We start from the raw sequence: 27,679 nt of genomic DNA on the forward strand, positions 1-27,679 counted from the left end.
AGAGCCCGATGCATGACTCTGGATCATGACCCGAGCAGAAGGCAGATGCTTAACTGACTGAGCCACCCAGGCATCCCCAAAGCTAGATTTAAGATAGTTTCTTAGACTTAATATATTCCTATAATAAGAGAAAATAGTTGTAACTCAAGAAGTAATAAGCTACATTAAAAGAATAAAATACCTAGGAATAAATTTAACCAAGGAGGTGAAAGAACTGTGCACTGAAAACTATAAGACATTGATGAAAGAAACGGAAGAAGACACATATAAATGGAAAGATAGTCTGTGCTCATGGATTGGAAGAATTGATATTATTAGAAAGTCCATACTACCCAAAGTAATCTCCAAATTCAATGTAACCTTTACCAAAATTCCAATGGCATTTTTCACAGAAACAGAACAAATAATCCTAAAATTTGCATGGAGCCAAAAGACCCTGAATAACCAAAGCAACCTTGAGAAAGAAGAACAAAGCTGGAGGCATAACAATCCCTGACTTCAAACTATATTACAAAGCTGTGGTAATAAAACAGTATAGTATTGGCATAAAAACAGACACACAGATGAATGGAACAGAATAGAGACCCCAGAAACAAACCCACATATATATGGTCAATTAATTCACAACAAAAGGAGCCAAGAATATACAGTGAGGAAAGAAGTCTCTTCAGTAAATCGTGTTGGGAAAACTGGACAGCCACATGCAAAAGAATGAAATTAGATTATTATCTTACACCACACACAAAAATGAACTCTAAATGGATTATAGACTTGAATGTAAGACTTGAAGCCATACAACTCCTAGAAGAAAACATAGGCAGTAAACTCTTTGACATCAGTGTTGGTGAGGATTTTTTGAACCTGACTCCAAAATCAAAGGCAACAAAAGCAAAAATAAAAAAGTGGGTAAACTAAAAAGTTTCTGCAAGCAAAGGAAAACATCAACAAAATGAAAAGGCAACCTATTGAATGGGAGAAAATATTTGCAAATCATGTATCTGATAAGAGATTAATATCTAAAATATATAAAGAGCTCATACAACTCAACAGCAAAAAACCGCAAACAATTCAATTTAAAAACTGGCAGAGGATCTGAATAGACATTTTTCCAAAGAGAACATACAGATGGCCAACAGGTACAGGAAAAGATGCTCAACATCACTAATTATCAGGGAAATACAAACCAAAACCACAATGAAATATCACCTCACACCTGTGAGAATGGCTATTATCAAAAAGACAAGAAATAATGAGTGTTGGCAAGGACGTGGAGAAAAAGGAACTCTTGTGCACTGTTGGTAGGAATGTAAATTGGCATAGCCACTATGGAAAACAGTATGGAGGTTCTTCAAAAAATTCAAAACAGAACTACCATACAATTCAATAATTCCACTTCTGGGTGTTTATCCAAAGAAAATGAAAACACTAATTCAAAAAGATATACATATGGATATAAACAATGGAATACTATTCAGCCATAAAGGAGAATGAACTATTGTTATCTACAACAACAAGGACGGACACTAAGGGCATTTTGCTAAGTGAAATTAGTCAGAGAAACACAAATACATACAATCTCATGCATGTGTGGAATTTAAAAACAAAAACAACCAAGCTCACAGATAAAAAGAACAGACTGGTGGTCGCCAGAGGTGGTAGGTAGAGGGTGGGTAAAATGGGTAGAGGGGGTCAAAAGGTACAAACTTCCAGTTATAAAATAAATAAGTTATGGAGATATAATGTACAGCATGGTGACTATAATAAATACTCCATTGCATGCTTGAAAGTTGCTAAGAGAGTAAATATTAAAAGTCCTCATCACAAGAAAAAAAAAATTTGTAACTATGTATGGTGGTAGATGCTAACTACTAGACTTACTGTGGTGCTCATTTCACAATATATACAAATGATAAATCATTATGTTATATACCTGAAACTAATATAATGTTATATGTCAATTATACCTCAATTAAAAAAATGATATATGCTATAGCTATATGCTATATCTATATATATCTATATATAGCTATATGCTACTTATCACTTTAAATTCAAAGAAACAAATAAATGAAAAGTAAACAGATGGTAAAAGATAAATTATGCAAACGGCAACCACAAGAAAGCTGGAGTGACTGTGCCAGTATCAGACAAAATAGACTTTAAAGCAAAAAAAAAAAAAAATGTTACTAGAAATAAAGAAGGACATTTCATAATGATAAAGGGGTCGATCTAGCAGGAAGATATAACAATGATAAATATATATGCACCTAATAACAGAGCACCAAAATACATGAACCAACAATTGATATAACAGCAAAGAAGACAAAATTCCTCATGAAGCTTACCTTCCAAAGGGTAAGACACAAATAAACAAATAAATAGATAATATCAGTTAAATGCTATACAGAAAAAGAAAAATCCTAAGACTGTTATTTTAAAGAGAGTGGTCAAGTAAGGCCTCTCTGAGATCATGTTTGAGCAGACACCTGAACAAACTGAGAGAATGAGCCATGAAATATTTGTGAAAAGAATATTCTGAGGGGAAGGTGCCAGGTCCAGAACATCTTCAATGCACTGAGCTGGACAAACAGTAAGAAGTCTGATGGGTCCGTACTGAGGAGAGGGGATGAGGTCAGAGAGCAGAGAAGGCCAAGAAAAAGCTGGAGACGGGGGGAGCACTGGGAGGAGAGGCAAGAGAGAAGAGGCTGTTACCTCAGTAAATCCTGCAGGCCACAAAGCTAACATTGCATTGCCACAGTAAAGATCTGGTTGGGTTTAGTGTTTAAGTTGCAGTTATTGCCACTTTAGGCTAATGCTTGACTTTGAAGATTTTATACACAATATTTTTGTTATACATCACAACTTGGCCACCTCCACTCCAAACAACAGAATGAATTTTCTTAAAGTGAGCTTAGTTTCTTTTGGTGATTCATGTTTGTACATAGATTCTGTGATCCCATTTCATACTGCATCATACAGGAACACTTTGTATAAATGAACTGCTTTTTGTTTTCATATTATTAGTAGTATCATAGTCCCATCACATGCCTATTAACCTCATAAATGTGTCATTAGTCTTTGAAAAAAAATATGTAAATATGTATGTGTAACATGAGAATTTCTCTCCAAAGCAGGGCTTAAAGTATTTTGGAAAAGTTTGACAGAGTATATCATGTGAATTCAGATTTACCTCAATGCCAAGAATTATGTTTAGATAGGAAAAAAGAAACTTGTTTTGATCTCAGATAGAAAAATAGATTGCTTTGGGTTTTATGTAGCTTTAGATTTTTAAAAAGCTAGAATTTAATCTGTTTAGCTAAGAGTGATTTGGAAAAAAATTTTTTTTGGAAAATTTTTTTAAAAATTCTAAATATGATAGGAAGTCACTAAAGAGCTGATGCAAAAGATGGCTAGGACTGACTCATGTTTTAAAACAATTATGCTAGCTGCTTCGTGAAGAATAAAGAGACTGCAGGGGGGTGAGGAGAAGCCAGGAGGCCAACTAGGAAATTACTGCAGTTGTTCAGGCAGAACAAATACAGAGAAAATACAGTGGGCGGGACTAGGGTGGGAGCAGCAGAGTTGAAAAGTGGTCACAGATTCTGAATGTATTTTAAATGTAGATGAATTAGATGAAAAGTATCAGAAAGAAATGTCTACAATTATTGTAAGATTTTTTGGCCTAGGTTAACTGGGTAAATAGTGGTGTCATGTGCTCAGAACTGGAATATTGGGGAGGAAAAAACCGGGGGAAGGGTGTCACAAGTTCAGACTGGATCTGTTACATTTGAGATGCCAACAAGATACTCACGTGGAGACATACTGAAAGTAGTTGAATATACAAGTCTGCATTAAGGGGAAAGGTAAGATTATTTCATTTAACCGTCTAAAAATCTAGTACAGTAAAGATTATTTTCTACATTTTATAGAGGAGACTAGAGCACAGATAAATTATATGACTTGTCTAATGCCACCGAATGTATAGAAGCAAAGTCTGGAGCCAGGGTTTCAAACAATCTGTTTGACACCAAAGCCAAAATTCTTTCTACTGTATCTCTCCCTCCTCAACCACATACGTACCTTACATCTTCAATTCAAAGTTTAATGATAAACAAGACCCCCTTTGATTTGTGCCTGGGTCTTAATTTATAAAAGTGACAACAAGGAGAGGTCAATGCCACCGAAAGAAAAGTTTACTGTTATTCACCGTTTGGCCAGAAAGGAGAGAGGTACATCATGCCACGCCGGGCCAGGTCCCAGGAGGAGGTACCAGAGTCAGTCAGGAGGCACAAAGGAGCCAGGGGAAGGCAGAAGCCACAGCCTTTCTTAGTGTTTCCGCAGGAAAGGCAGGGCCGAGTAAACAGTTTAGGATTGGCCAGTTAAAATAATTCCAGCAGGCTTTGGGGCATAGGGGCTGTGCCTAGTTGCCTGTGACCTGGCCCTGGGTTGATTTAGGGGGAGGGAGGAATTGGCTTGGTGCAAAAATTAGATGAAGGAGGTAGGTGGTTGGGGGTTGGTCTGCATATGAAAGGTATGTTCACAGGTCAAGGTGAATTAGCTATCTCTAGGAAGGGCAGTTTCTTCCTGGCCAGGTAGGCCCCCAATGTGTCAAAATATAATAAAATATGGAAAATAAGAAATGATTAATATACTTTTCAAATCCAAATTTCAAATCCCTTCATTGCAAGTTTCCTGACTCCAGATCTCTTAGATAAGAATATCGTGAGAAGCCCAACTATCTCAGATTCTTCTGTAAAAACAGTGGTACTTACACACATACTCACAAAAATGTAGGGTCATTTAAAGCTTAACAGAAGACCAAAACAATCAGACAACTGAATTCTGTAAAGTTGTGCATCAATAATTATCTATTACTTCTAGAATTCAGACAAAGGGAAAAGATATACCAATCAGACAGAAAGATCAGAGCTTCAGCTCAAAAAACACCCAGTCCAGGGAAGTTTGTGTAAGTAAAATACATTAGGAAAAAAGCAAGAAGATAATGTGCTTTGATTTTTAGAGTGGCTAGCCAACCAGACTGCGCCCCAGCTAAGCTTGCCTAAATAATGATCAACAATTTGTCTCACACCAACCCAGAAAATCTCACCTTTACAACCTGATCTGAGATCTGCTCTCAAAATGTTGAAGGAAGGCTTGCTGGCTGTATCCAATACAATCCAGCCCAGATGTTTTCAAGGGAATGGGAATTAGGTTGTATAATCTACATGTATTAAATTTCAGCATTCTATTCCATTTAGCCTGGGAAGATTCCAACTATTTTTCTTCACCGTGGACACAGGGACCTAAGTTTGGCTCAAAGAGGATCCTTTGTTTCACACGCAGAACAGACCCCCAGGAACAGAATCACCAAACAGGCCACTGAAAACTGATCACACACCACTCCCTTCCCAGGCAAACCTCTGACTGACCCCATATATCCAGCTCCACGCAGATACCTACACCTGGTACCTTTCTTCCAGCATACACTCAGTTCGAGACGGTGACAAGAGACAGGAAAGGAAACCCGAGCCTCTCCAATGTAATCCTTTACCCCTCTCCAAGGTGAATTCAGCTCCCTCGCCTCCAGCCTGGGTGCGGACAACCGGGATCCTGCTGGTCCCGACTCCCAGGCCCCAGCCAGCCTGCCCGGATCCCACCCGGCCGGATGCCCCTCAGACTCTGACCATCCCCGGAGGGGGAGGCGGTAGCAGGGTCCGCACACCGACAACCAGGGCGGCGCGCAGACCACGCACACAGGCACACATCCCTTGTCCGCGGAAGGGGAGGCCGTGGCGGGTTCGAAGCGCGGCCTCCCGGGGCGGCTGTCAGGAGGGAGGGCCCAGGCTGAGGGGTCCCGCCAGGGCTTCGCCACCCACCGCGATCTCACCTAGAGCGGCGCCGCCGCGGCCCTGCTGCAGCAGCACAACCTCCTCCCTTCCGATTGGCTCAGCTTCGGGCCCTCGCCTGTTCGCTTCCGGGTGAGAGGTGCCTCGTCGCCCCGGCAACCGAGTCGCGCTCTGCGCGGAGTTAGCGCTTCTTTCCCTCAACGCCATAGAGCTGGCGGCCCAGGAGGAACCGCAGAGTCAAGAAAATATCTGCAACACACCTCTGTCGAGTGAGTGCCCCTCCTCCCAATGCCCCGAGCCGGGAAGTGCACCTCTAAGTAGAACTCGCATTAAGCCAGAGCGTGGACACTGGTAGCTCCTGTGTGGCTGTGACTTACTTCCTGATCGTCTACACTGGGGATGGCGTGGGGACACGGAGACACCCCCCCCCCGCCCCGTCCTGGGAATCAGAACACCTGGATTCCAGCTCTGTTTCGGCCGTAGACTCGCTGTTGTGACATCTTAGGCAAATGCCATCCTCTCCAGATTTTTCCTCTATGGTGCCAGATGGTCTCCATCTCTTACATTCCCTCTCGCTCTAACATTACAAAGTTTCCAATGGTTGAAAACCGTTTGGTTTTTCTGTATGATCAACTTAGGTACCCTGCTTAATAAGCATTTAAAGACTGGGGCGCCTGGGTGGCTCAGTCGTTAAGCGTCTGCCTTCGGCTCAGGTCCTGATCCCAGGGTCCTGGGATCGAGTCCCACATCGGGCTCCCTGCTCTGCGGGGAGCCTGCTTCTCCCTCTCCCACTCCCCCTGCTTGTGTTCCCTCTCTTGTTGTGTCTCTCTCTGTCAAATAAATAAATAAAATCTTAAAAAAAAAAAAAAAGCATTTAAAGATTGCTTCCCAAGTGCCATTTATTCACTAGACATTCAGTTCCTACCTACCACTAAGTACTACTATGCTGGACACTAGAGTGAGAAAAAAAGATTTGACTAATCCCTGATCCTTGACCTAGATGAGCTGGGTATTGTGATTGGGGATTCCAGAACAAACACATTATTGTAACAGGGTTCTAAGTACTGCAGTAGGGATCGGCCCGGGGTGCTGTGGAGACTCCTAGACGAGTCTGGGGGTGAGGGGAGATAAGAAAGGATTTGCTCAAGTGATACTTGTCTTTTTCTTTGTGCCTTTTTCTGGGAAAAATTTGCAACTTTGTATTACAGTTCACCAATTTACTTTTCAGTTGTATTCATTATGCTATTCAGTCATTACCCCAATTATGTTATTCATTTCCTAGATTGCGAATTGGTTCTTTTTCATAACCACCTATTTCTGTCTCAAGGATACTATACTCTCCCTTTCCTTCTGAGGATGTTACAGAATTTTAATGTCTTCTACCTATTGTGTTATGTTTCCTCAAAGGGGATGAGCCTCTGGTCCTTCTCGATTGGCACTTAATTTTTAAGTAAAAATGTCAGTTCTCTTGCCCCACCCATAGAGATTCTGTCAGTAGTTTAGGAACTTGAAGGCATCCCAAGTAATTCTGAGGCACGAGCCACACTTGGAGTAACATTCTGGTAGACTCTTTAGTCCCAGAAGTTAGAATTTACTTATCTTCTCTATATATGTTTTCTTTGGTATTAGAAAAATATAATTTTTTTAAAGATTTTATCTATTTATTTGACAGAGAGAGACATAGCGAGAGAGGGAACACAAGCAGGGGGAGTGGGAGAGGGAGAAGCAGGCTTCCCGCGGAGCAGGGAGCCTGATGTGGGGCTTGATTCCAGGACCCTGGGACCATGACCTGAGCCGAAGGCAGACACTTAATTGACTGAGCCACCCAGACGCCCCTGAAAAAAATAATTTCTAATGATTTGGTCCACTAAATGTCCCAGGGCTTTGAGGCATAGATTCCCCTCAGTCCTTTCTTTTGACCTGGTCTCCATTCCAATCTCATTCTGTTTAGACAACCTCACCCCTACCTCTCCCCACTATCATTTACTATCTTTATTTTCTATTCCCTCCTTCTGCCAGTTCCTCACTTCACTTTACCTCTGTGAGGGCATCAATAGGTCATATAGGCTACCCAAGAGAAATAAAAACATATATCCACACAAAAACCTATACATGAATGTACATAGCAACATTCTTCATAACAGCCCAAACTGGAAACAACCCAGCTGTCCACCAATTGATGAATGGATAAACAAACTGTTATTTCTGTACAGTGGACTATTACTTGGTGATAAAAAGGGATGAAGTACTGCTACATGCTACAATATGGTGAACCTTAAGAACATTATGCTAAGTAAAAGAAGCCAGTCATAAAGGACCACATACTGTGTGACTCCATTTATAGGAAATGGCCAGAATAGGCAAATCTATAGAGACAGAAAGTAGATTAGTGATTGCTAGGGGCTAGGGCTGGGCCTGGGGTGAGGTTGGAGCTGGGCGTAGAGAAGAGGTGGGAATGGAAATTAGGGGAATGAAGACTAACTGCTAACATTATAAAATTAGATTGTGGTGATAGTTGCATACCTCTTAATATGCTAAAAAAACACATTGGATTGTATACTTTCAAAGGGTAAGTTTTGTGGTATGTGAATTATGTATTTATAAAGCTATTATAATAAATAAATAAAAATAGATCATCTAGACAAAGTTATTCATTTCCCCAGGACCCTACACTAGACAACGGAAATGCCAAGTAATCATGCTTGTGATCATATGAAGTGAGTCAGTTTGGGTAGCTCTTAAAGCACATAAAAATATTTAAGTTTATGTGACTTTTCTTAAATCTTTTATAACAGCTGCTGAAGTGTATAAGATAAACTTTATATTTCCAAATGGAGACAAGTATGGTAAGCATACATTTCAATTACTTTTTCTATCTAGACCAAAATTAAATAGCTTAAGGGGTGGTTGAGGTGGAAAGAGCCGAGATGCCCTTCAACAGATGAATGGATAAAGAAGATGTGGTCCATATATACAATGGAATATTACTCAGCATTCAGAAAGGATGAATACCCAACTTTTACATCAACATGGATGGGACTGGAGGAGATTATGCTAAGTGAAATATGTCAAGCAGAGAAAGTCAATTATCATATGGTTTCACTTATTTGTGGAACATAAGGAATAGCATAGAGGGACATTAGGAGAAGGAAGGGAAAAATGAAGGAGGGGAAATCGGAGGGAGGGATGAACCATGAGAGACTATGGACTCTGAGAAACAAACTGAGGGTTTTAGAGGGGAGGGGGGATTGGTTAGCCCGGTGATGGGTATTAAGGAGGGCACGTACTGCATGGAGCACTGGGTGTTATACGAAAACAATGGATCGTGGATCACTACATCAAAAACTAATGATGTATTGTATGGTGACTAACATAACATAATAAAATTAAATTAAAAAAATAAAATGCCATTGTAAAATTTAAAAAAAATTAAAAAAAGAAAAAAGAAAAAAATTAAAAACCTTAAGAGTAAAAAAAATGAGGGGCGCCTGGGTGGCTCAGTCGTTAAGCATCTGCCTTCGGCTCAAGTCATGGTCCCAGGGTCCTGGGATCGAGCCCCGCATCGGGCTCCCTGCTCCTTGGGAAGCCTGCTTCTCCCTCTCCCACTCCCCCTGCTTGTGTTCCCTCTCTCACTGTGTCTCTGTCTGTCAAATAAATAAATAAAATCTTAAAAAAAAAAAAAGAGTAAAAAAACGAGACTGTAAATTTTGTAAAACAACTATTGGGATATTAACTCCATTAAATAAAATGACATAGAAATACTAATAGATGGACAGATTTAAAATTTTTTTTTTAAAGATTTTATTTATTTGACAGAGAGAGACACAGCAAGAGAGGGAACACAAGCAGGGGGAGTGGGAGAGGGAGAAGCAGGCTTCCCAAGGAGCAGGGAGCCTGATGTGGGGCTTGATCCCAGGACCTGGGATCATGACCTGAGAGCCAAAGGCAGACGCTTAACGACTGAGCCACCCAGGCATCCCGACAGATTTTAAATTTAAACTCTAACGTTAAGTCTAGACAGTATGCCTTGGAAACCTATGTATGGGATCTGTCAGTCTTCCTGGCCAGTGTGTTTTAATGGCTACCTGACCTTCTAAGGGGCGCTTGTCTGGTTCAGTTAGAAGAGCATACAATGCTTGATCTCAGGGTCATGAGTTCGAGCCCCATGATGGATGTAGAGGTTACTTAAATAAATAAATAAATAAATAAATAAATAAATAAACAAATAAACAAATAAACAAACAAACTTAAAAACCAAAACAAGACTTCTAAGTGCATGGAGCTCCTTTATCTCTGGCCTCATTGGCTTCAATGCTAGGGAGCCAAAGAGACCCATAGGGGTACAGTTATGATTAGTCCTGAACATAAATACTTTATTACCTAGTCTAACAAGGTTCCCATTCATAATGGATTACAATATATTTCTCTCTTGTTTAGATGGTGACTGTACAAGAACATCTTCTGGAATCTTTGAGAGAAATGGAATAGGTATTCATACCACTCCTAATGGGATTGTCTACACAGGAAGCTGGAAAGATGACAAGGTATTGTTGTTGTAATATTGACAGTGGATAAGTAAGCCTATTGCTTAAATGATTCCTGGCATTTCACCATTAATGAAAAACACAGTGAGTAGACTATATAATAAAAATAACTGATATGAACATAGGAGTGATATTAAAGTCATACAGGGTTTGTCATCTTTTTTTTTTTTTTTAAGTTTTATTTGTTTAAGTAATCATTACACCCAACATGGGGCTCAAACTCACCACCCGCCCTTCCCGAGATCAAGAATCACATGCTCCTCTGACCAAGCCAGCCAGGCCCCCTGTCATCTTTATTACCATCTTTCTCATCTCCTATTCACTGAGTAAAGCTAAATGCATTACATAATTTACTCATCTAATCCTCACAGTACCTCATGAGGTAGGTACCATTAATGCTCCTGTTTTACAAATGAGGGAAATCAGGCTCAGGTTTCTTGCCCAATGAGTGATGAAACCAGATGTGGACTCAGGTGTGCTTGAATACAAATTTTTGTTTCTAACAACTTCTTTGCACTGTTTCCTGGGCTAACTAAATTGGTTGTCCTTTAAGACTTTTGATATATTCAAGATGTCTTAAGGATCCTATTATCATCATCATGGACCCCCTAGATGTTCAAATGCCCCAGATTAGGAACATTTGACTTGGTGGGCTTCAGAGAGAGATGCATTTGAAGGACAATGATCAATGGTAAATGTTGTCTTATTTTTGTGGAAATAAAGGGTGATACAATGATAGATTAAATAATAACTAAATGGATGATAGACATATATATACAGAAACTGAATGTTAGTTACTGAGGTCATTTCCTTTGTTACAAACAGATGAATGGTTTTGGAAGGCTTGAGCATTTTTCGGGAGCAGTGTATGAAGGACACTTTAAGGACAATATGTTTCATGGATTGGGGACTTATACATTCCCAAATGGGGCAAAGTATACTGGAAACTTCAATGAAAATAGGTAGGCTTAAAATAAGAAGTCATTGTAGTTCTAAAAGGTTCTTTTCAGGCATTTTTGCTTAAATATTATATTTAGTTAATGCTAAATATTCTTTTGTAATACAGTTCATTAAAATATATTTATAGTATATTTATTAAGAATTGTTGGATTAGGGGCACCTGGGTGGCTCAGTTGGTTAAGCGTCAGATTCTTGATTTCAGCTCAGGTCATGATCTCAGGGTTGTGAGTTCCAGCCCTGCATTGAGCTCTGAGCTGGGCGTGGAGTCTGCTTAAGATTCTTTCTCTCCCTCTGCTCCTCCCACCACCTCTCTTCCTCCCTGTTTAAAAAAAAAAAAAAATTGTTGGGTTATTTTGGGGGGGAAATGTTATAAACAGAGGTTAAGACCATCATGAGCCTCCAAAAGAAAATATTCTTGTTGATAACCTATTAGACTTTTCATTTATTTCCTCTTATCTCTCCTATTGCTATAGACCTTTTTGTCATCAGCTTGGAAATGGAAAGCTTGTCACAATTATTGAGAAAATTTAGGCCAAAAATTATATATATCAGGATATAAGAAGTATATCCTGATAAGCTTTGTTTTTTCTTAATTTTAGAGAGGGAGGGAGGGGCAGAGGGAGAGGAAGAGGGAGAATCTTAAGCAGATTCCACACCCAGCATGGAGCCCGATGCCAGGCTCAATCTTACATCCTTGAGGCCATGACCTGAGCCGAAATCAAGAGTTGGATGCTTAACCAACTGAGCCACCCAGGCACCCCTATCCTGATAAATTTTTTAAAAAAGCAGCCTTGGGGGATAATTTCAAATTTGTTTATTGGATTTTGACCTGATATATGTATGTATTTTTACTAAGCTAATTTTTAAAGTGTAAGCAAAATTAGTTAGTTTTCGAATTGTAGAAATGTACTCACCGTTGTCCTTTCTGGGCTTATGCTTGAAGGAAAAATAAAAGTAAAATGAAATAAAAGCACACTTTTACAAAAAAGCTTAATCTTCACACTGAATACCATGCCCTATAATCCAGAGGTTCGTGTTCATTTACAAATATCCCTTTATTTCCAGAATTGAAGGTACAACCTAATTGTTATGAAGTGGTTGATATAAATACATTTTGAGGAGGGCAGAAAAGTGTTCACCTTTTTTGACTCCCAAGTCTGTGCTGATAACGCAAACTTTTTCCACTGATGTTAATGAAGGGAAAAAATTTAACCCCTGGCATAAGTCTGTTTGTTTATGTGAAGTACATTTTCACTACTCCCAAGAGTCTAAGAAAACCCCACATAAAGCATAGCACCTCACACATAGTTGATGGTCAATAAATATTTGTTGAATAAATGAATGAACTAATATGAACTTTTCATTTTTTAACTGTTTTGGTTTTGTGTAAACTGAGTGTATGTGATCCTAAAGTCTTGGATACCAGAATTTGTATAATAACAATGTTTGTTTGGAATAGTAATGGTTTTGGTAGGATATGAAAGCAGGATGCTGAATTTCATTTTACTTTATTTTATTTTATTTCATTTTATTTTATTTTATTTTTAGGATGCTGAATTTTAAATCAAAGTTTGAAAGTGGAAAGATATAATTCTTCAGGCATAGAGTATAATATGCTAGACAATCTTATACCTGGACTCTAAATTCTTGGTCTTGGTTAATGAACAAATTTATTTTTCACTATTGCAGGGTGGAAGGTGAAGGACAATATACTGATACCCAAGGACTAGAATGGTGTGGTAACTTTCATTTCACTGCTGCTCCAGGCCTGAGACTAAAGCTCCACATGTAGTATATTCTGCATTAAAGTTTTAATGTGGTAACTGAAACTTTTAGGCATAAGGAAAACTTAGTCATCTGAAATACTTTCATATACTACCTCTATATCATAATTTAGCCAATAAAACCATCTCTCAACGTCTTTTTGAACTTTATATTCATCATCTTATAATTAGTTTAAAATAAATTATGTGGGGTGCCTGGGTGGCTCAGTCGGTTGAGTGTCCAACTCTTGATTTTGGCTTAGGTCATGACCTCAGGGTCATCAGATCGAGCCTAGCATCAGGCTCCGCTCTGTGTGTGGAGCCTGCTTAAGATTCTCTCTCCCTCTCCCTTTGCCTCCCTCCTTGCTCTCATGCATGCACTTTCTCTCTCTCTCTCAAATAAATCTTTTTAAAAAATTAAATTATGTGATTCATTTTAATAAACACAGCAGAACTATCTAAATCTTGGCAGAGTCAATTTCCAATCCTGTGCCTGAGTTTTATCATCTTTAAAAAGTATATCTGTGTGTTAAAGGGAACTATCAAGGAAATGAAAAGAATCCACAGAATGGGAGAAAATATTTACCAATCATATATCTGATACAGATTTACATTCCAGAGTATATAAAGAACTCATATGTAAATACATATAAATAAAAATACAACCCAATTAAAAAATAGACAAAGGATTTGAATAGACATGTCTTCAAAGAAGATATACAAATGTCTAATAAGCAAATGAAATCATTACTCTTTAGGAAAATGCAAATTAAACCCACAGTAAGATAGCACTTCACAATCACTCAGATGGCTATATTAAAAAAGACAGACAATAACAAAGATTGGCAATGACAGGGAGAAATTGGAAACTGCCAACATTTCTGGTGGGAATATAAAATGGTACAGCCGCTATGGAACAGTTTTTCAAAAAGTTAGACATACAGTTACCGTATGACCCAGCAATTCCTAACTATGTCCCCCAAATAAATCGACCTGTATGGGAATTATTCATAACAGCTCAATATTGGAAACAACCCAAATGTCCATCAACTGATGAATGAATAAACAAAATGTGGTATATCCATATAAAGGAATATTTTCAGCCATAAAAAGGAGTAAAATACTGACACATGCTACAACATGAATGAACCTTGAAAACATTATACTAAGTGAAGGAAGCTGGTCACAAAAGGCCACATATGGTACGTGAAATGTCCAGAATAGGCAAATCCATAGAGCTAGGGAGTAGATGAGGAACTGGGAGGCATGGGATTTCTTTTTGGGGTGATGGAAATATTCTAGAATTAGTGGTGATGGTCGCACAACCTCGTGAATACTAGAAACCATTGAATTATTCACAATAAAAGGGCAATTTTTATGTGTGGTATGTGAATTATATTTCTTTTTTTTTAAAAGTAGATCTATGTGTCCTCACCTATTCTATGCCAAGGAAGCTTTTTTACCTTCTAGATAATACAGTTTAAAAATTACCAGAAGAGTGGGTGCCTGGGTGGCTCAGTTGGTTGGGCAACTGTCTTCAGCTCAGGTCATGATCCTGGAGTCCCGGGATCGAGTCCTGCATCGGGCTCCCCGCTCAGTGGGGAGTCTGCCTCTTCCTCTGACCCTCCCCCTCTCGTGCTCTCTCTCTCTCATTCTCTCTCTCAAATAAATAAATAAAATCTAAAAAAAAAAATTACCAGAAGAGTACATGACAGCTACATATTAAAAATTACAATGAAGACCTGAGTGTTTGCTGGAACTATTTTTCCAAAAATGACCAAAAAGTGCTACAAACAGTAACTTTAATATCATATTTCTTCATTCAAAGTCTTGTGGAAATTTGTACTTCTCAAATTAGCAAGTGTACTGTACTTGCTAAATTTTTAAAAATTTCTGTTGTACTACTATAAATCTGGGTTGAAATGTCTTTTAAAGTAGAACCAAAAATGGTATTTTTGTTAGCTTCCCATAATCATAGATTATGTATTTAATTTCAAAATACCCTATTTTTAACTGTTCAAAAATACATTTTTAAAATTAGACACTTTTGGATTTGTTGGTTAGCACTAATTGGTATGTTTTAGAATTAAATATTATTGTACTAGAATTTATACAAATTAAGATAAATTGAGAGGATGTTTTCAGGGACCAGGACATATAATGCAGTTTTAAAACTTCTGGAAAATATAGAAAAATATCTGTTTTACTGAAAACCTAAATTTTTCCCAATATTTTTCTTTAAAATATCTAAGGTAACAATGGCTTAGGTCAAAATCTTTAAAATCTTTAAAATTTTAAAATCCTTTAAAAATCTTTAGCTTTTTATTGATATATAAATTGATATATAAATAATGTTTTAATGCTCAAGTTGCCAGTTTTCTATGATAACAAAGTCATTCCTTTTAAATGGTTTTCTTTCTCTTACTCCTTGAAAGTAAATCCAGTTCAGTTGATTAGTTGATGCTAGAATTTGACCTGAAGCTTATATAATTAGAAGAGACACTAGTTTTCCTCATTTAAAAGCCTAGTTAGCATATGACAATCTCGTTTCCGGGGAAGTCAAACCTCTCCTGCTTTTTTTTTTTAATAACCTTTAAATTAATTTAGAATCCAGATAAGCCTTGATCTGAGGATGATATAACCTCAGCAAGCAACATGGGGTAAGTGTGTGCTTTTATGTGCTTTGAAAGGCATTGACAGGGGAAATATTTTCATAAAAGAAGAAATCCCATATATCCTTACTAATTTAGATTCAAACCATGCTGACATTTATTTAAGGTAGCCATTTAAAGAAATAGCTATTTAAAAGTTATAACAACTTGTACAATATTTATTTTCTTGCTTAATTTTTTAATTTTATCATAATCTGCCTTTGCTTAATTTTTAAATTTTATCATCATCTGCCTTAATGAAATGTTTGGAGACTGAAGAGCGTTGGATATTTATGTATTAATTTGAAGTGGAATTACATTTTGAGAGCTATCTTAAAGAAAAGATGACAAGTTTCTTGATTTACAAGGCAGATAAATCCAACATGCATATGCCTCTTTGGGATTAAGAATAAAGAATAAAAATTAGGAATGCCTTTTGTAACACAGAAAAGGGACAGAGGATTCTATCAGAGTTCACTCTGTTATGTATAGAATAATGTGTGCTGATTAATTACACAGGGACCTTAGTGAAACTTAATTCTAAACTCTTTGTGGGGTTTTGGGAGCATGATGAGAAGAATTGTGTTTCACCTGAAAGCTTTCTATCCTTTACTTAAGCAAGAATAGCATTCCATTATAATTAGTATTGGAATTATATGGGTTTTTGTATGTTGAAACTAGTATTCTGAAAATATAGAAATATGTCTTTATTACCCTTTGTCTTTTTAAATAGCTCCTTTCAATACAAAATTGTATTACTGGAAATGGTATTGCCATTTCATTGAAAGTACGTCTGAAGGATTTAACACAAATGGTCAGAAATGTATCCTAGAGAAATAAATTTTTGACACATGTTTATTCTAAAGTTTCCTTGAATTTAATTAACATCTACATTTTTATTAATACCATGGACTCTGAAAATGCCATCTAAACCAGTTTGAAACCTCAGAGGCTTTGATAGGAAGATGATCATACTATTGTTAACTTTTAATACAAATACAATATAAAAGTTAACAGATAAATACCTTGTGCAAATTTCATATACATTTGGTTGATTTGATTTGGGACAGAATTGATGAGACTCCTGGTTCCTCTTTATTCCCCCTTCTTCCTTCTCTCTCTTCTCTGTATATAAGAGTGAATATCAATATAGCAGTAAACTAGTAAGCTCCAAGCAATGGGCAGACAAAAAGTCTTCCTTCCTCTCTGAAAAAAAGAATTGTAAAATCAAACAATGTCAGGCGATTTACAGATGGTCTGAATTTTAATCTATGGACCCCAGATTAAGAACCTTCTGATTTTGAGTTTAGGGATATTTTTCTCAGCTTTTGGATTTTTTATAAAATGTAAGAATATTTAATAATTCCTACTAACGTCTCTCAGGGACAATGTTGAAAGTACTGATTCTCCCACTGACCATCTCCCAACACACACACACACACACACACACACACACACACACACACTCCATGAAAATGAAGCACAGTTTGATCAATATCCATAGTTTGACAATCACTGCTGCTTGTCCCCAATGACTTGATTAATCACCTGTGCTTTCAAGAGATCAGAAATCACCTTGGGAACCATGGAAGAAAAAATCCTCATTATTTTATTTGTATGGTGCTTTCAGTGCCTCTTATAAATAAGATGAACTAAACCATAAATTGCTAAATTTTAGCCAAGGATATTCTTCTGATTATTTTGTTATCTGCTCCTGCCCTTACTGAGAAAAGAGAGTTTAGTAGGTATTAACATCCATTTAAGTTGTCCTAAAACAGAAAAATAAAAAAGAAAGTGGCAGCTGATCAGATGCTCAAATTTTTTCATTTGAGGAAGGGTCTAGAATTTATCCCCTGGGAATGAGGAAGTAGCTGTTTAGGATTTTTTTTGGACAACGGTTATTTAACTCAAAGCTCTTTTAAAATACAATGCCCTCATACGGGTCCGTTCCAGCTCTATCCATTTTCCTCAGGCTATGTGGGCATGATTTCAGTGAGCAACGAAGAGGCAAATAATAGAAAATTCTTATGCTCTCTAGAAAGCTTCCTCCTTCTCTTAAATTTTCACTGGACTCCTTATGGAGTGTGAGGGGGGGGGGGGGGGTAGAGATAGTGCATAATGGTGGTAAAGGGTGATTGGGGAGAAGTGCAAGAACCTTACTGTGTAAGGTACCCTGGGAGCATGATGAGACCTCCTATTTATTGTCATATCTGGGCAGAAGATGAACAATGGGCATGAAAGGATGGTTGTATTTCTTTGCTAAGATACTTTTTTTTTTTTAAGATTTATTTATTTATTTTAGGGGGAAAGAGCGAGCGAGAGAGCCAGCACAAGTGGGAGGGGCAGAGGGAGAGGGAGAGAGAATCTCAAGCAGACTCCACACTGAGCGCAGAGCCCCACACAGGGCTGGATCTCACGACCCTGAGATTATGACCTGAGCTGAAACAGAGTCAGCTGCTTAACCGACTGTGCCCCCCAGGCGCCCTACTAAGATACTTTTCAATACTCTTTCCCCATCTACCAGTTATTCCGCGCACTCCCAGTAGACATCTGAGGATAACAAAAGTTAAGGCTCTGCTAAAATTGTAGAACCAGTAAGTTCATTATTACAGCATATTCAACCTCCTTTTGGTTCCCCAGTTCATAGAAGAGTATTTTTTTTTAAGATTTTATTTATTTGAGAGAGAGAGACAGTGAAAGAGAGTACACAGGTGGGGAGGAGAGAAGCAGGCTCTCTGCTGAGAGGGAGAATTTGTTATTAAGTAGAAGGGACACACAGGCTCAAAGGAGGGAAAATTTTCAAGAATTAAAAATGCTTCTTGGTTCTAGACATTTTCCTAGAGGACCAGCATATTAGTAAGTTTGGGTTCATCCATATATGATGGAAAAGCAAAATAATAGTGGCTTAAACAAGCTAGAAGTTTCTCTCTTATGTTAGAAAAAAAAAAGCCTAGGGCCACCTGGCTGGCTCAGTCAGTAGAGCATGTGACTCTTGATCTCAGAATTGTGAGCTCAAGCCCCACACTGGGCATGGAGCCTGTTTAAAAAAAAAAAAAAAAGCCCCCAGGTAGGCAGTCCAGAGCTGTTTGAGCAGGTCCTTGTGTGAAGGACCCTGGTTCCTTCTATCCTGCTCTTCTGCCATCCTTAGTGTATCCCTCTTGGTCCAAGAAGGTTGCTCAGACTCTACCTATCTCATTTGTGTTCCCCCAGTGGGAAGGAAGAATAGGAAGAAAAAGACGTGTTCTCTCTTTTGAGACTTCCCAGAGATTGCTCACATTATTTCTACCTCTACCTCAGAGGTAGAGTCTATTCTTGTGGTTACACCTAGCTGTGAAGGAGAAGGGGGAATGTGGGGGTTTTTTTGTTTTGTTTTTTAAAGATTTTATTTATTTATTTGATAGACAGAGACACAGTGAGAGAGGGAACACAAGCAGGGGGAGTGGGAGAGGGAGAAGCAGGCCTCCCGCCGAGCAGGGAGCCCAATGCAGGGCTGGATGCGGGGCTTGATCCCAGGACCCTGGGATCATGACCTGAGCCGAAGGCAGATGCCCAACGACTGAGCCACCCAGGCGTCCCGGGAATGTGGTTTTTAAACTGGGTTACTAAAGAAAAAGGGATGCTGCATGGCAATGAGCAGCGTCTGACAGAGCCAGGATTGGGTGGTGCGTTGCCCCTTAGATTCCTTCAGGACAAAGAGCAGAGTTATGCACAAAGAGGACCATATTAAGAAAAATTTTCTGTAAAGTTAAGAAGAAAAAAAGAGCAAGACAAGCTGGGAATAAATATAGATTCTCTTAGGATAAAGGAGGGGACCTTGACAAAATGATGAAAGCAACTAAGTAAGCTGTTGGTGCCCCTACTGCCCATGTTCTAGCCTCTGGCCCCCCAGCCTCCATCTCCCTTAATCCTCACATCTGCATTGTTATTATTCTTATGCCAATTATGCAGATCAAGAAACTGATGCCCAAAAAGATTCCATAACTTGGCCAAACTGCCCAAGAAGCTTTAGATAACGAAATAATGAAAAATAAATAAAACATATAGCTGGATTGAAACCTGCTATATTCCTCAAGAAATAAACAAAAACAATACCCAAACCACCATATACTCATAGGGTATTTTCCAAATGGGTTTCTACTTAATTTTGACTATAGATCACCTCGATTGGCCCCTACAGAAAAAACCTATTATGAACCTATTTCATTTGTCACTTGAAGTAGGTGACTTTCATTTAACGTGGGATACTTAGGAAAATCTCTAGATTTGTGGCTTTCATTATTTTAGGGTCAGATGAACTGCTTTGAATGTTGGAGTACTCCAGCTAATTTTAAATACATCGGAATTTTTTATTAGTCCAGAACTGTTAGATATAAATACCCAAAGATATAAATACCAAGGTGAATGTGCCTACTCAACACCAAGTAACTTAAAAATGAAAAGACTAGGGGCGCCTGGGTGGCTCAGTCGTTAAGCCTCTGCCTTCGGCTCAGGTTATCATCCCAGGGTCCTGGGATCAAGCCCTGCATCAAGCCCCTCATCGAACCCGCATCGAGCCCTGCATCGGGCTCCCTGCTCGGCGGGAGGCCTACTTCTCCCTCTCCCACTCCCCCTGCTTGTGTTCCTGCTCTCGCTGTCTCTCTCTCTCTCTGTCAAATAAATAAATAAATAAATCTAAAAAAATAAATAAAAAAATTTTAAAAACTGAAAAGACTAAAAGAAACAAGGTTTTTTTTTTTTTACTTTATATATTGTTGAATGTTTAGACTTTTTTTTTTTTTTTAAAGATTTTATTTATTTATTTGAGAGAGAGAATGAGAGACAGAGAGCATGAGACGGAGGAAGGTCAGAGGGAGAAGCAGACTCCCTGCCGAGCAGGGAGCCCCATGCGGGACTCGATCCAGGGACTCCAGGATCATGACCTGAGCCGAAGGCAGTCGCTTAACTAACTGAGCCACCCAGGCGCCGCTGATTAGACATTTTTTAACAGCAATCTCTTGAATGTACAATAAAAACGTTTCATTAAAAAATTATTAAAACAAAGGATGGTATAAATTACAAGGTACCTATCATTATCAATGGCATTTTTATTTCTTGTAGAACCTCTAGAAAAATCAGAAAGACTTCACCAAACATGATGTGATGTCTACTGGTGGAGACAGGCCACGAGGTGAGTGAATACTGCAAAGAACTTGTTTCTAGTCACTGCACAGATGAACCGAGAGCTTAGTTTAAACCAGTGTACTTAGCTTAAACCAGTCCTTGTACTTCATTTATAAATCTAAACATTTATAAATTGCTTAAGAATCTTGTAACTCTTCTGTTTATTTATTTATCTATATATTTTAAAGATTTTATTTATTTATTTGAGAGAGAGAGCATGCGCAAGCACAGGAGTGGGGGGAAGGGCAGAGGGAAGAGAGAGAAGCAGGCTCCCTGCTGAGCAGGGAGCTCCATGCGGGGTTCAATCCCAGAACCCTGGGATCATGACCTGAGCCAAAGGCAGATGCTTAACTGACTGAGACACCCAGGCACCCCAACTCTTCTATGTTTAAAAACAAACAAAAATATCATGGGATTCTTTATAAGTTAGCACTCAAAGCTAATAGCCACCTTATAAACTAGCCATGTTACATCAGACTTTTACTGAATGTATGAATGCTTACAGTATTGAGATAATAATGAGCTATATTTCACTGAGTTCTATTTCGGATTGCAAACAAAACAAAACCTTAAGGATGACAAAATTTGCATTCAGCTAATATTTACTGAGTCCCTACTTCATGCTAGGCTTTGTGGCATGATAACTATGTGGGATAAGTATTATCTTCATTTTACAGATGAGGAAATGTAGGCTTATAAGGGGTAAGTAACATTCCCAGGGGCACAAAACTAAATAAGTAGCAGATCTGCAATTTGAAGCTAGATGTCTCCTGAACTTAAGAAGAAAGTTCTATGTTTTAAAACAGTATTTTTTAAGTCAATCAGAGAAAGACAAGTATCATATGATCTCACTGATATGAGGAATTTGAGAAACAAGACAGAGGACCGTAGGGGAAGGGAGGAAAAATGAAACAAGATGAAACCAGAAAGGAAGAAAAACCATAAGAGATTCTTAATCTCAGGAAACAAACTGAGGGTTGCTGGAGTGATGGGGGGTGGGAGGGATGGGGTGGCTGGGTGATGGACATTGGGGAGGTATGTGCTATGGTGAGCGCTGTGAATTGTGTAAGACTGATGAATCACAGACCTGTACTTCTGAAACAAATAATACATTATATGTTAAAAAAAAAAAAAAAGAAGATAATAGAAAGGGAAAAATGAAGGGGGGGATATTGGAACCATGAGAGACTATGGACTCTGAGAAACAAACTGAGGGTTTTAGAGGGGAGGAGGATGGGGGGACAGGTTAGCCCAGTGATGGGTATTAAGGAGGGCACATACTGAATGGAGCACTGGGTGTTATACGCAAACAATGAATCATGGAACACTACATCAAAAACTAATGATGTAATGTATGGTGACTAACATAATGTAATAAAATTAAATTTAAAAAAATAAAAAATAAATAAAACAGTATTTTTAAGTTTCAAAACTAAAAAGCACACATTGTAAAACAAACAAACTTGATCAAGACTGAAGAGTATAGGGGCACCTGGGTGGCTCAGTCGGTTAAGCATCTGACTCTTGATTTTACCTCAAGTCATGATCTCAGGGTCATGAGATCGAGCCCCATGTTGGGCTCCACTCTCAGCAAGGATTGAGGATTCTCTCTTTCTCTCTCCTTCTGCCCCTACCCCTGCTCACACGCACTCTCTGTCTCTCTCAAATAAATAAATAAATCTTAAAAAAAAAAAGATACAAGGGTATAAGTTAAGTTTGAACCCTATCTCACCCCTATTCCATCCCTCTTTCCAAGAATGACCACTGTTAGTAGTAGTTTGGCATAAATGCTTCCATATCTTTCCTTTGACCAATGTACCTTTTACACTTCCTATTTTAAAAACATCAATGAAGAGAGGAGGTTGAATTTACTATATATCTACTAATATAAATATCTAGTCTAAATAATAACTGAAACGTTCATTCAGCTAACATTAGGCATCTAATTGTAGAGTTTCAAAGAAGTATAGAACTTACTTTCTGTTTCCTAGGGACTCATAGTCTAGTGCAGTGGTTCTTTTTTTTTTTTTTTTTTAAAGATTTTATTTATTTATTCATGAGAGACAGAGAGAGAGAGGCAGAGGGAGAAGCAGGCTCCCAAGGAGCAGAGAGCCTGATGCGGGACTCGATCCCAGGCCCCTGGGATCATGACCTGAGCCGAAGGCAGTCGCTTAACCAACTGAGCCACCCAGGCGCCCTAGTGCAGTGGTTCTTAATTTGGTTTTGAGAGGGTAAATATAGACTCTGTTGTGAGTCTGATGTGAGCTCTGAATCTTCTCCCCAGCCGAAAATGAACCTACATAAAATTTTGCCTATAATTCCGGGGAATTCATGGATACCCTGAGAGTATGTGGACTCCTGCCTCTGGTAGAAGTAAGGTTCTTAAATTAATAATTTAACATAAATACTATAATAGAAGTGTGGACAGGACACTATGGCAGCACAAAAAAGCAGGGGCTTACCTTTAGCAAGACATGTCAAGAAAGACAGGGAAGAGTGCTACTTGCCCAGACTCCTGAAGGACACAAGGAGCTTGACAGCTAGCCCAGGGTAAGGGAAGGATGTCCACTGAGGAACAACTCTATAAAGCCCAGAGGCTAGACAAGACAGGAAACCACAGGACTCTCTTTGTGATAGGAGCCCAGTGTATGTACGAGAGTGACTGAAGAGAAGTTTGGAGAGCTGGGGAGAGGTCAGATCTAAAGGTAGAGGTCTGCTGTGTTAGGACATTTGAACTTTAGGAGTCACTGAAGGATTCTGATTAAGATTTTCATAGGTAGGTAAGAAGACTATAATTAAGGCATGACTGAATAAATGATCATGGGAATAATAATTTAGATGGCAGGAGAAGATAGAAAAAGGAGATAAGACCACTTGATTCAGACTTGTGGGGGGATCAGTGACGAAAACATATGCGATTAAAAAGATACATTGCAGGGGCGCCTGGGTGGCTCAGTCGTTAAGCATCTGCCTTCGGCTCAGGTCATGATCCCAGGGTCCTGGGATTGAGTCTGCATGGGGCTCCCTGCTCCGTGAGAAGCTTGTTCTCCCTCTCTCACTCCCCTCTGCTTGTGTTCCCTCTCTGTCAAATAAATAAATAAAATCTTTTTTTTTAAAAGATACATCGCTAAAAATCAGATGGAATTCATTGGAAAGTCATTCCTTTTGCAAAGGAGATTGAGAGAATAAAGCTCGGAGACTGTGTGTAAGATAAAACTCAAAATTTGGGCCGCACATCTGCCCCCTCACTGCAATGAGTCCCATGCACAATCAAACTAGTGTCAGTCACTCAGGACGTATCACTCACTCCTGGTCTGCACACCCCCATGCCTTCTGCTGTCCTCCAGTAACTCCTGATGGACAGCTTGTTTTCCCATCAACTCTTCCACCTGCAAAGAGTAGAAAATGAAAGATGGCAAATTCGGTCAGTTTCTCAATAAGTCTACATTGAGTATATATATTCCTTTTATAATTATTTTTGTAATTCAGGTTTCAAAGTAATGCAATTTAGAGCAAGGCTTACAAATAATGCCATATCTGGTTCATTTCTTTTTGGGTCTACTTAACTTAATATACCTAGTAAAAAATCCAATTTTAGTCTCGCCTCCTACTACTTGGCAATGACTTCATAATTGAGGCAAGACTATAACATCTCAAGGATATTTACTTGATAAATATTTATTATTCATTAAAATTTTACTTATGCTGTAGGAGCTTTGAAGACTGAACTTATTCATATATTGAATATGCAGTTTTGTGTGTATGATGTATCATAAAATTTTTTTCAGATACAAAGAAGCATTTGGTCTTTGCCAAAGGACAGTCGCTCCAAAAGACTTCTCAGTCCCTATGTTTAGAAATGAATTTTTGTTAAAACAAAATTTATAATTTTAGCTGAAATAGCATTGATTTTTCCAGCTTGCCTTTTCTAGCTTATTAATTTAAAACAAAAGTGCATCTCCTTGCTATTACTACAAATGAATAAAGTTCTGTCATTTTCTTTTTTCCTCAGCTCACATATTTACTTTTTTGGGGGGGGGAGAACATTAAGAACATTAAGTTCTACTCTCTTAGAAATTTTCAATTATACAGTATTATTAACTATAGTCACTATGTTATACATTAGACCCTCAGACCTTATTCATCTTATAACTGAGAGTTTGTACCCTTTTACCAAACTCTCCCTATTGTTGTTTGCTTTAAGGAAAAAAAAAATCATTAACCATCCACATCCTCTGGAATTGAATTAAATTCAACTCAAACTTGTGTTAAGTGCTCATCACAAAAAGTTCTGAAACTACCTCAGAAGAATGTGAACAAATAATATAAATGTATTTACCTTTTAAAAGCCAAGCTAATTTTGCATGCCTCTCTATAAAATAGCTCAGCATTTAAGAATATATAAAAAATTTTAAGTTGCTTATTATTAAGTAAAACTGCCATATAAGGAGATGATCTATAGTTATCCGAGGCTTAAAGTCTAGCACTCTGGTGAGAACCAGATGCCCAGGTGCTATGGCTATGAATAAGAAATGGTCCCTCGGTTGGGGCTGACAGTTTTGCAAGGGAATCAGACATGGAGACTACAGCCGGTCATTCCCAGCACGGAGAGATACTAAGAGTATGATATGACAATGCAGTAGAAGAGGGGTTGACTAAAGATGACTTGGAGGATGAGGGCTGGCTTCATGGAGAAGGAGGTGCTTGAATAGAGCACTGAAGGATGAGAAATGCTTATTTAGGTGAGGAAAGATCTTTGGGGCATAGAGAATGGGAGAAACAAAGTACAGAGGCAAGTGTTTGATGAAATGCATGAACTGTGATCATCTACACATCTATATCACATATACTAACTACTATAAAGTTTTATTTGAAATACTACGAAATAGAGAAATCAAGTAAGTTCAGCTGGTTCCGGCGTCAGCTGTTACAATAGCAACATCATACCAGCTAATGGCTAGACGGCCCAGGGACAGGTGGGGAGCCTCACCCAGACAACCAGCCTCTCCAAGGTTCCAGAGAAGACTGCCTGAGAGGATAGGGTGAGATTGTGATTTGCAGAGCTGATGACTTGGTGAGAAAGGGCTCCTGAGATATAAAATTAAGGGTCAAGAGACCTGAGGCTGCCTAAAAATCTGACACTCATTCAAATGGATTTGCTTTCAATATTGAACATTTGAATAAAGGACAAGCTGATCCCCTCAGGGAGGAAGACTGAGAAAGGAGGCCCCTCAAGGGCAATACTTGGCCTCCCATCCCCGATCAAGGCCGTTCGGTGCCAGCCTCACACTACAGCAATCCGCAAAACAAACATTTTGTAAGGAAACAGGACTCACCTTTCTTAGAAGGCTTTTTGGTGACCATTTGTTGTTACTCAAGAGTGCACCTACGTGGGCACCTGGCTGGCTCAGTCAGGAGAACATGGGACTCTTAACCTCAGGGTTAAGAATTTTGCATCCCGATGTTGAGTACCTTTCTCTTCAGCTCCACAAACCACAGCCTAGAGGCAGAAACAACCTAAAGAATGTGTGGGAAGGAGGTAAAGACTCAATGGCTAGACTGGAAATACTCCTTTCAAAGGGGTAGGTCTTTTTTTTTCCTCCCCCTAGATTCATCTTGCATCCACTGGCTCATTCACTGCCTATCATGTGATTTGTTTTGGAGCAGGCCAGAGGCATGGGTCCCCAAGCAGATGGATGGCAGACATTGCAGGCTAATGGCAGGTCCTGTGGATGTTAAAAGAAAAGAAGTGGGCAAACCCCAGGTAGTGACATTGCTGAGATGCATTCTAAAGTGGGCTAAGGATGAAAAGGATTCACTTTGCTTCTAAATCCAAAACATTAGAATCATATATATATACATATATATAAAACAAGGGCAGAGCCATTGCAGATCATCCTATTTTTTTTAATTAAAATTTTTTTTCTTTAGAGAGAAACAGAGAGAGAGGGAGGGAGCTTGCCAGCAGGGGTGGGGGAGGGGTAGAGGGAGAGAGAGAGAATCTCAAACAGGCTCCAAGCCAGACCCAGGGTCTGCATGGGGCTCAACATGGGGCTAGATGTGGGGCTTGATGTGGGGCTCAATCCCACAACCTTGAGGATCATGACCTGAGCCAGTGTGATTTAAACAGCTTGAGCTTGAGGTGACCATGGAGAGTCAAGTGAAAATATTCATTAGAGAGAAACAGAACAACCAGGGATGCTCATTTAGCAGAAAAGAAAAGATCAGAAGAACAAATGGTTTTGTTTCCTTCCCTCAAAATCAAGACCTAAGTACTAAAAAACAGCTAAAATTGCATAGTGGAAGAATTAAGGATTAGGAAATTGTGAACGGCTTAGCATAATTCCAGTTTGGGGTATAGTGGGTTTTTTGTTTTTTTGTTTTGTTTTCATTTTTGTTTTTTTTTTTTTGTTTTTTAGATTGAACAAAAGAACAATTATGGGAGGCTGAGGGGACTGAGGGGGCTGGGGAAGGGAGGCCATTGGTTGCTAGAGTCCCATGTTGCTGAGTAATATTTGGAGACACCCTGCTAGATTTTAGTCTCAGCATTTTAGAATTCCAAGGACTTTGAGAGCCTCCTTGAACTAGAGATGAGAAAATGGAAGCCCAGAGAGAATACGTTGCTTCCTCTTGGCCCCGCAGAGTGAGAAGTCAGGGTCGGATCTCAGTCCAGTATTCCTCCCATTCCCACCCCCCAACCCCCCACCCCGGACCCTGCCAGTCAGCAGGTGTACTACCATCCTGATTTGGGGGGA

At 39.0% G+C, this 27,679-nt stretch overlaps 3 protein-coding genes across 4 annotated transcripts in view; 2 read left to right on the forward strand and 1 right to left on the reverse strand.

Annotated features, from left to right (window-relative positions):
* DHX57 (DExH-box helicase 57) overlaps positions 1 to 5,924 on the reverse strand; it is a 56,656-nt gene extending 50,732 nt beyond the window's left edge. Inside the window, exon 1 of one of the 2 annotated variants that reach the window (XM_035000962.1) lies at positions 5,888 to 5,924. The gene's annotated coding sequence lies outside the window, so the exon portion shown is untranslated. Of the gene's footprint in view, positions 1 to 5,429; positions 5,675 to 5,887 lie in introns of those variants that run through there. The other variant, XM_035000961.1, reaches the window with a different exon arrangement.
* An 88-nt stretch (positions 5,925 to 6,012) lies between these two features.
* Positions 6,013 to 13,268, forward strand: MORN2 (MORN repeat containing 2). The gene is made up of 5 exons (XM_035000966.1): positions 6,013 to 6,115; positions 8,642 to 8,692; positions 10,284 to 10,390; positions 11,216 to 11,352; positions 13,040 to 13,268. Exons 4-5 carry the CDS (start codon positions 11,216 to 11,218, stop codon positions 13,140 to 13,142), a joined length of 240 nt encoding a protein of 79 aa, XP_034856857.1. The 5' UTR covers positions 6,013 to 6,115; positions 8,642 to 8,692; positions 10,284 to 10,390; the 3' UTR covers positions 13,143 to 13,268.
* ARHGEF33 (Rho guanine nucleotide exchange factor 33) overlaps positions 10,318 to 27,679 on the forward strand; it is a 77,969-nt gene continuing 60,607 nt past the window's right edge. Inside the window, exons 1-2 of the mRNA XM_035000965.1 lie at positions 10,318 to 10,390; positions 20,862 to 20,931. The gene's annotated coding sequence lies outside the window, so the exon portion shown is untranslated. The remainder of the gene's footprint in view (positions 10,391 to 20,861; positions 20,932 to 27,679) is intronic.

Source organism: Mirounga leonina, unplaced genomic scaffold, assembly GCF_011800145.1.
Source record: "Mirounga leonina isolate KUSES-001 unplaced genomic scaffold, KU_Mleo_1.0 Mir_125, whole genome shotgun sequence".
NCBI lineage: Eukaryota > Metazoa > Chordata > Mammalia > Carnivora > Phocidae > Mirounga > Mirounga leonina.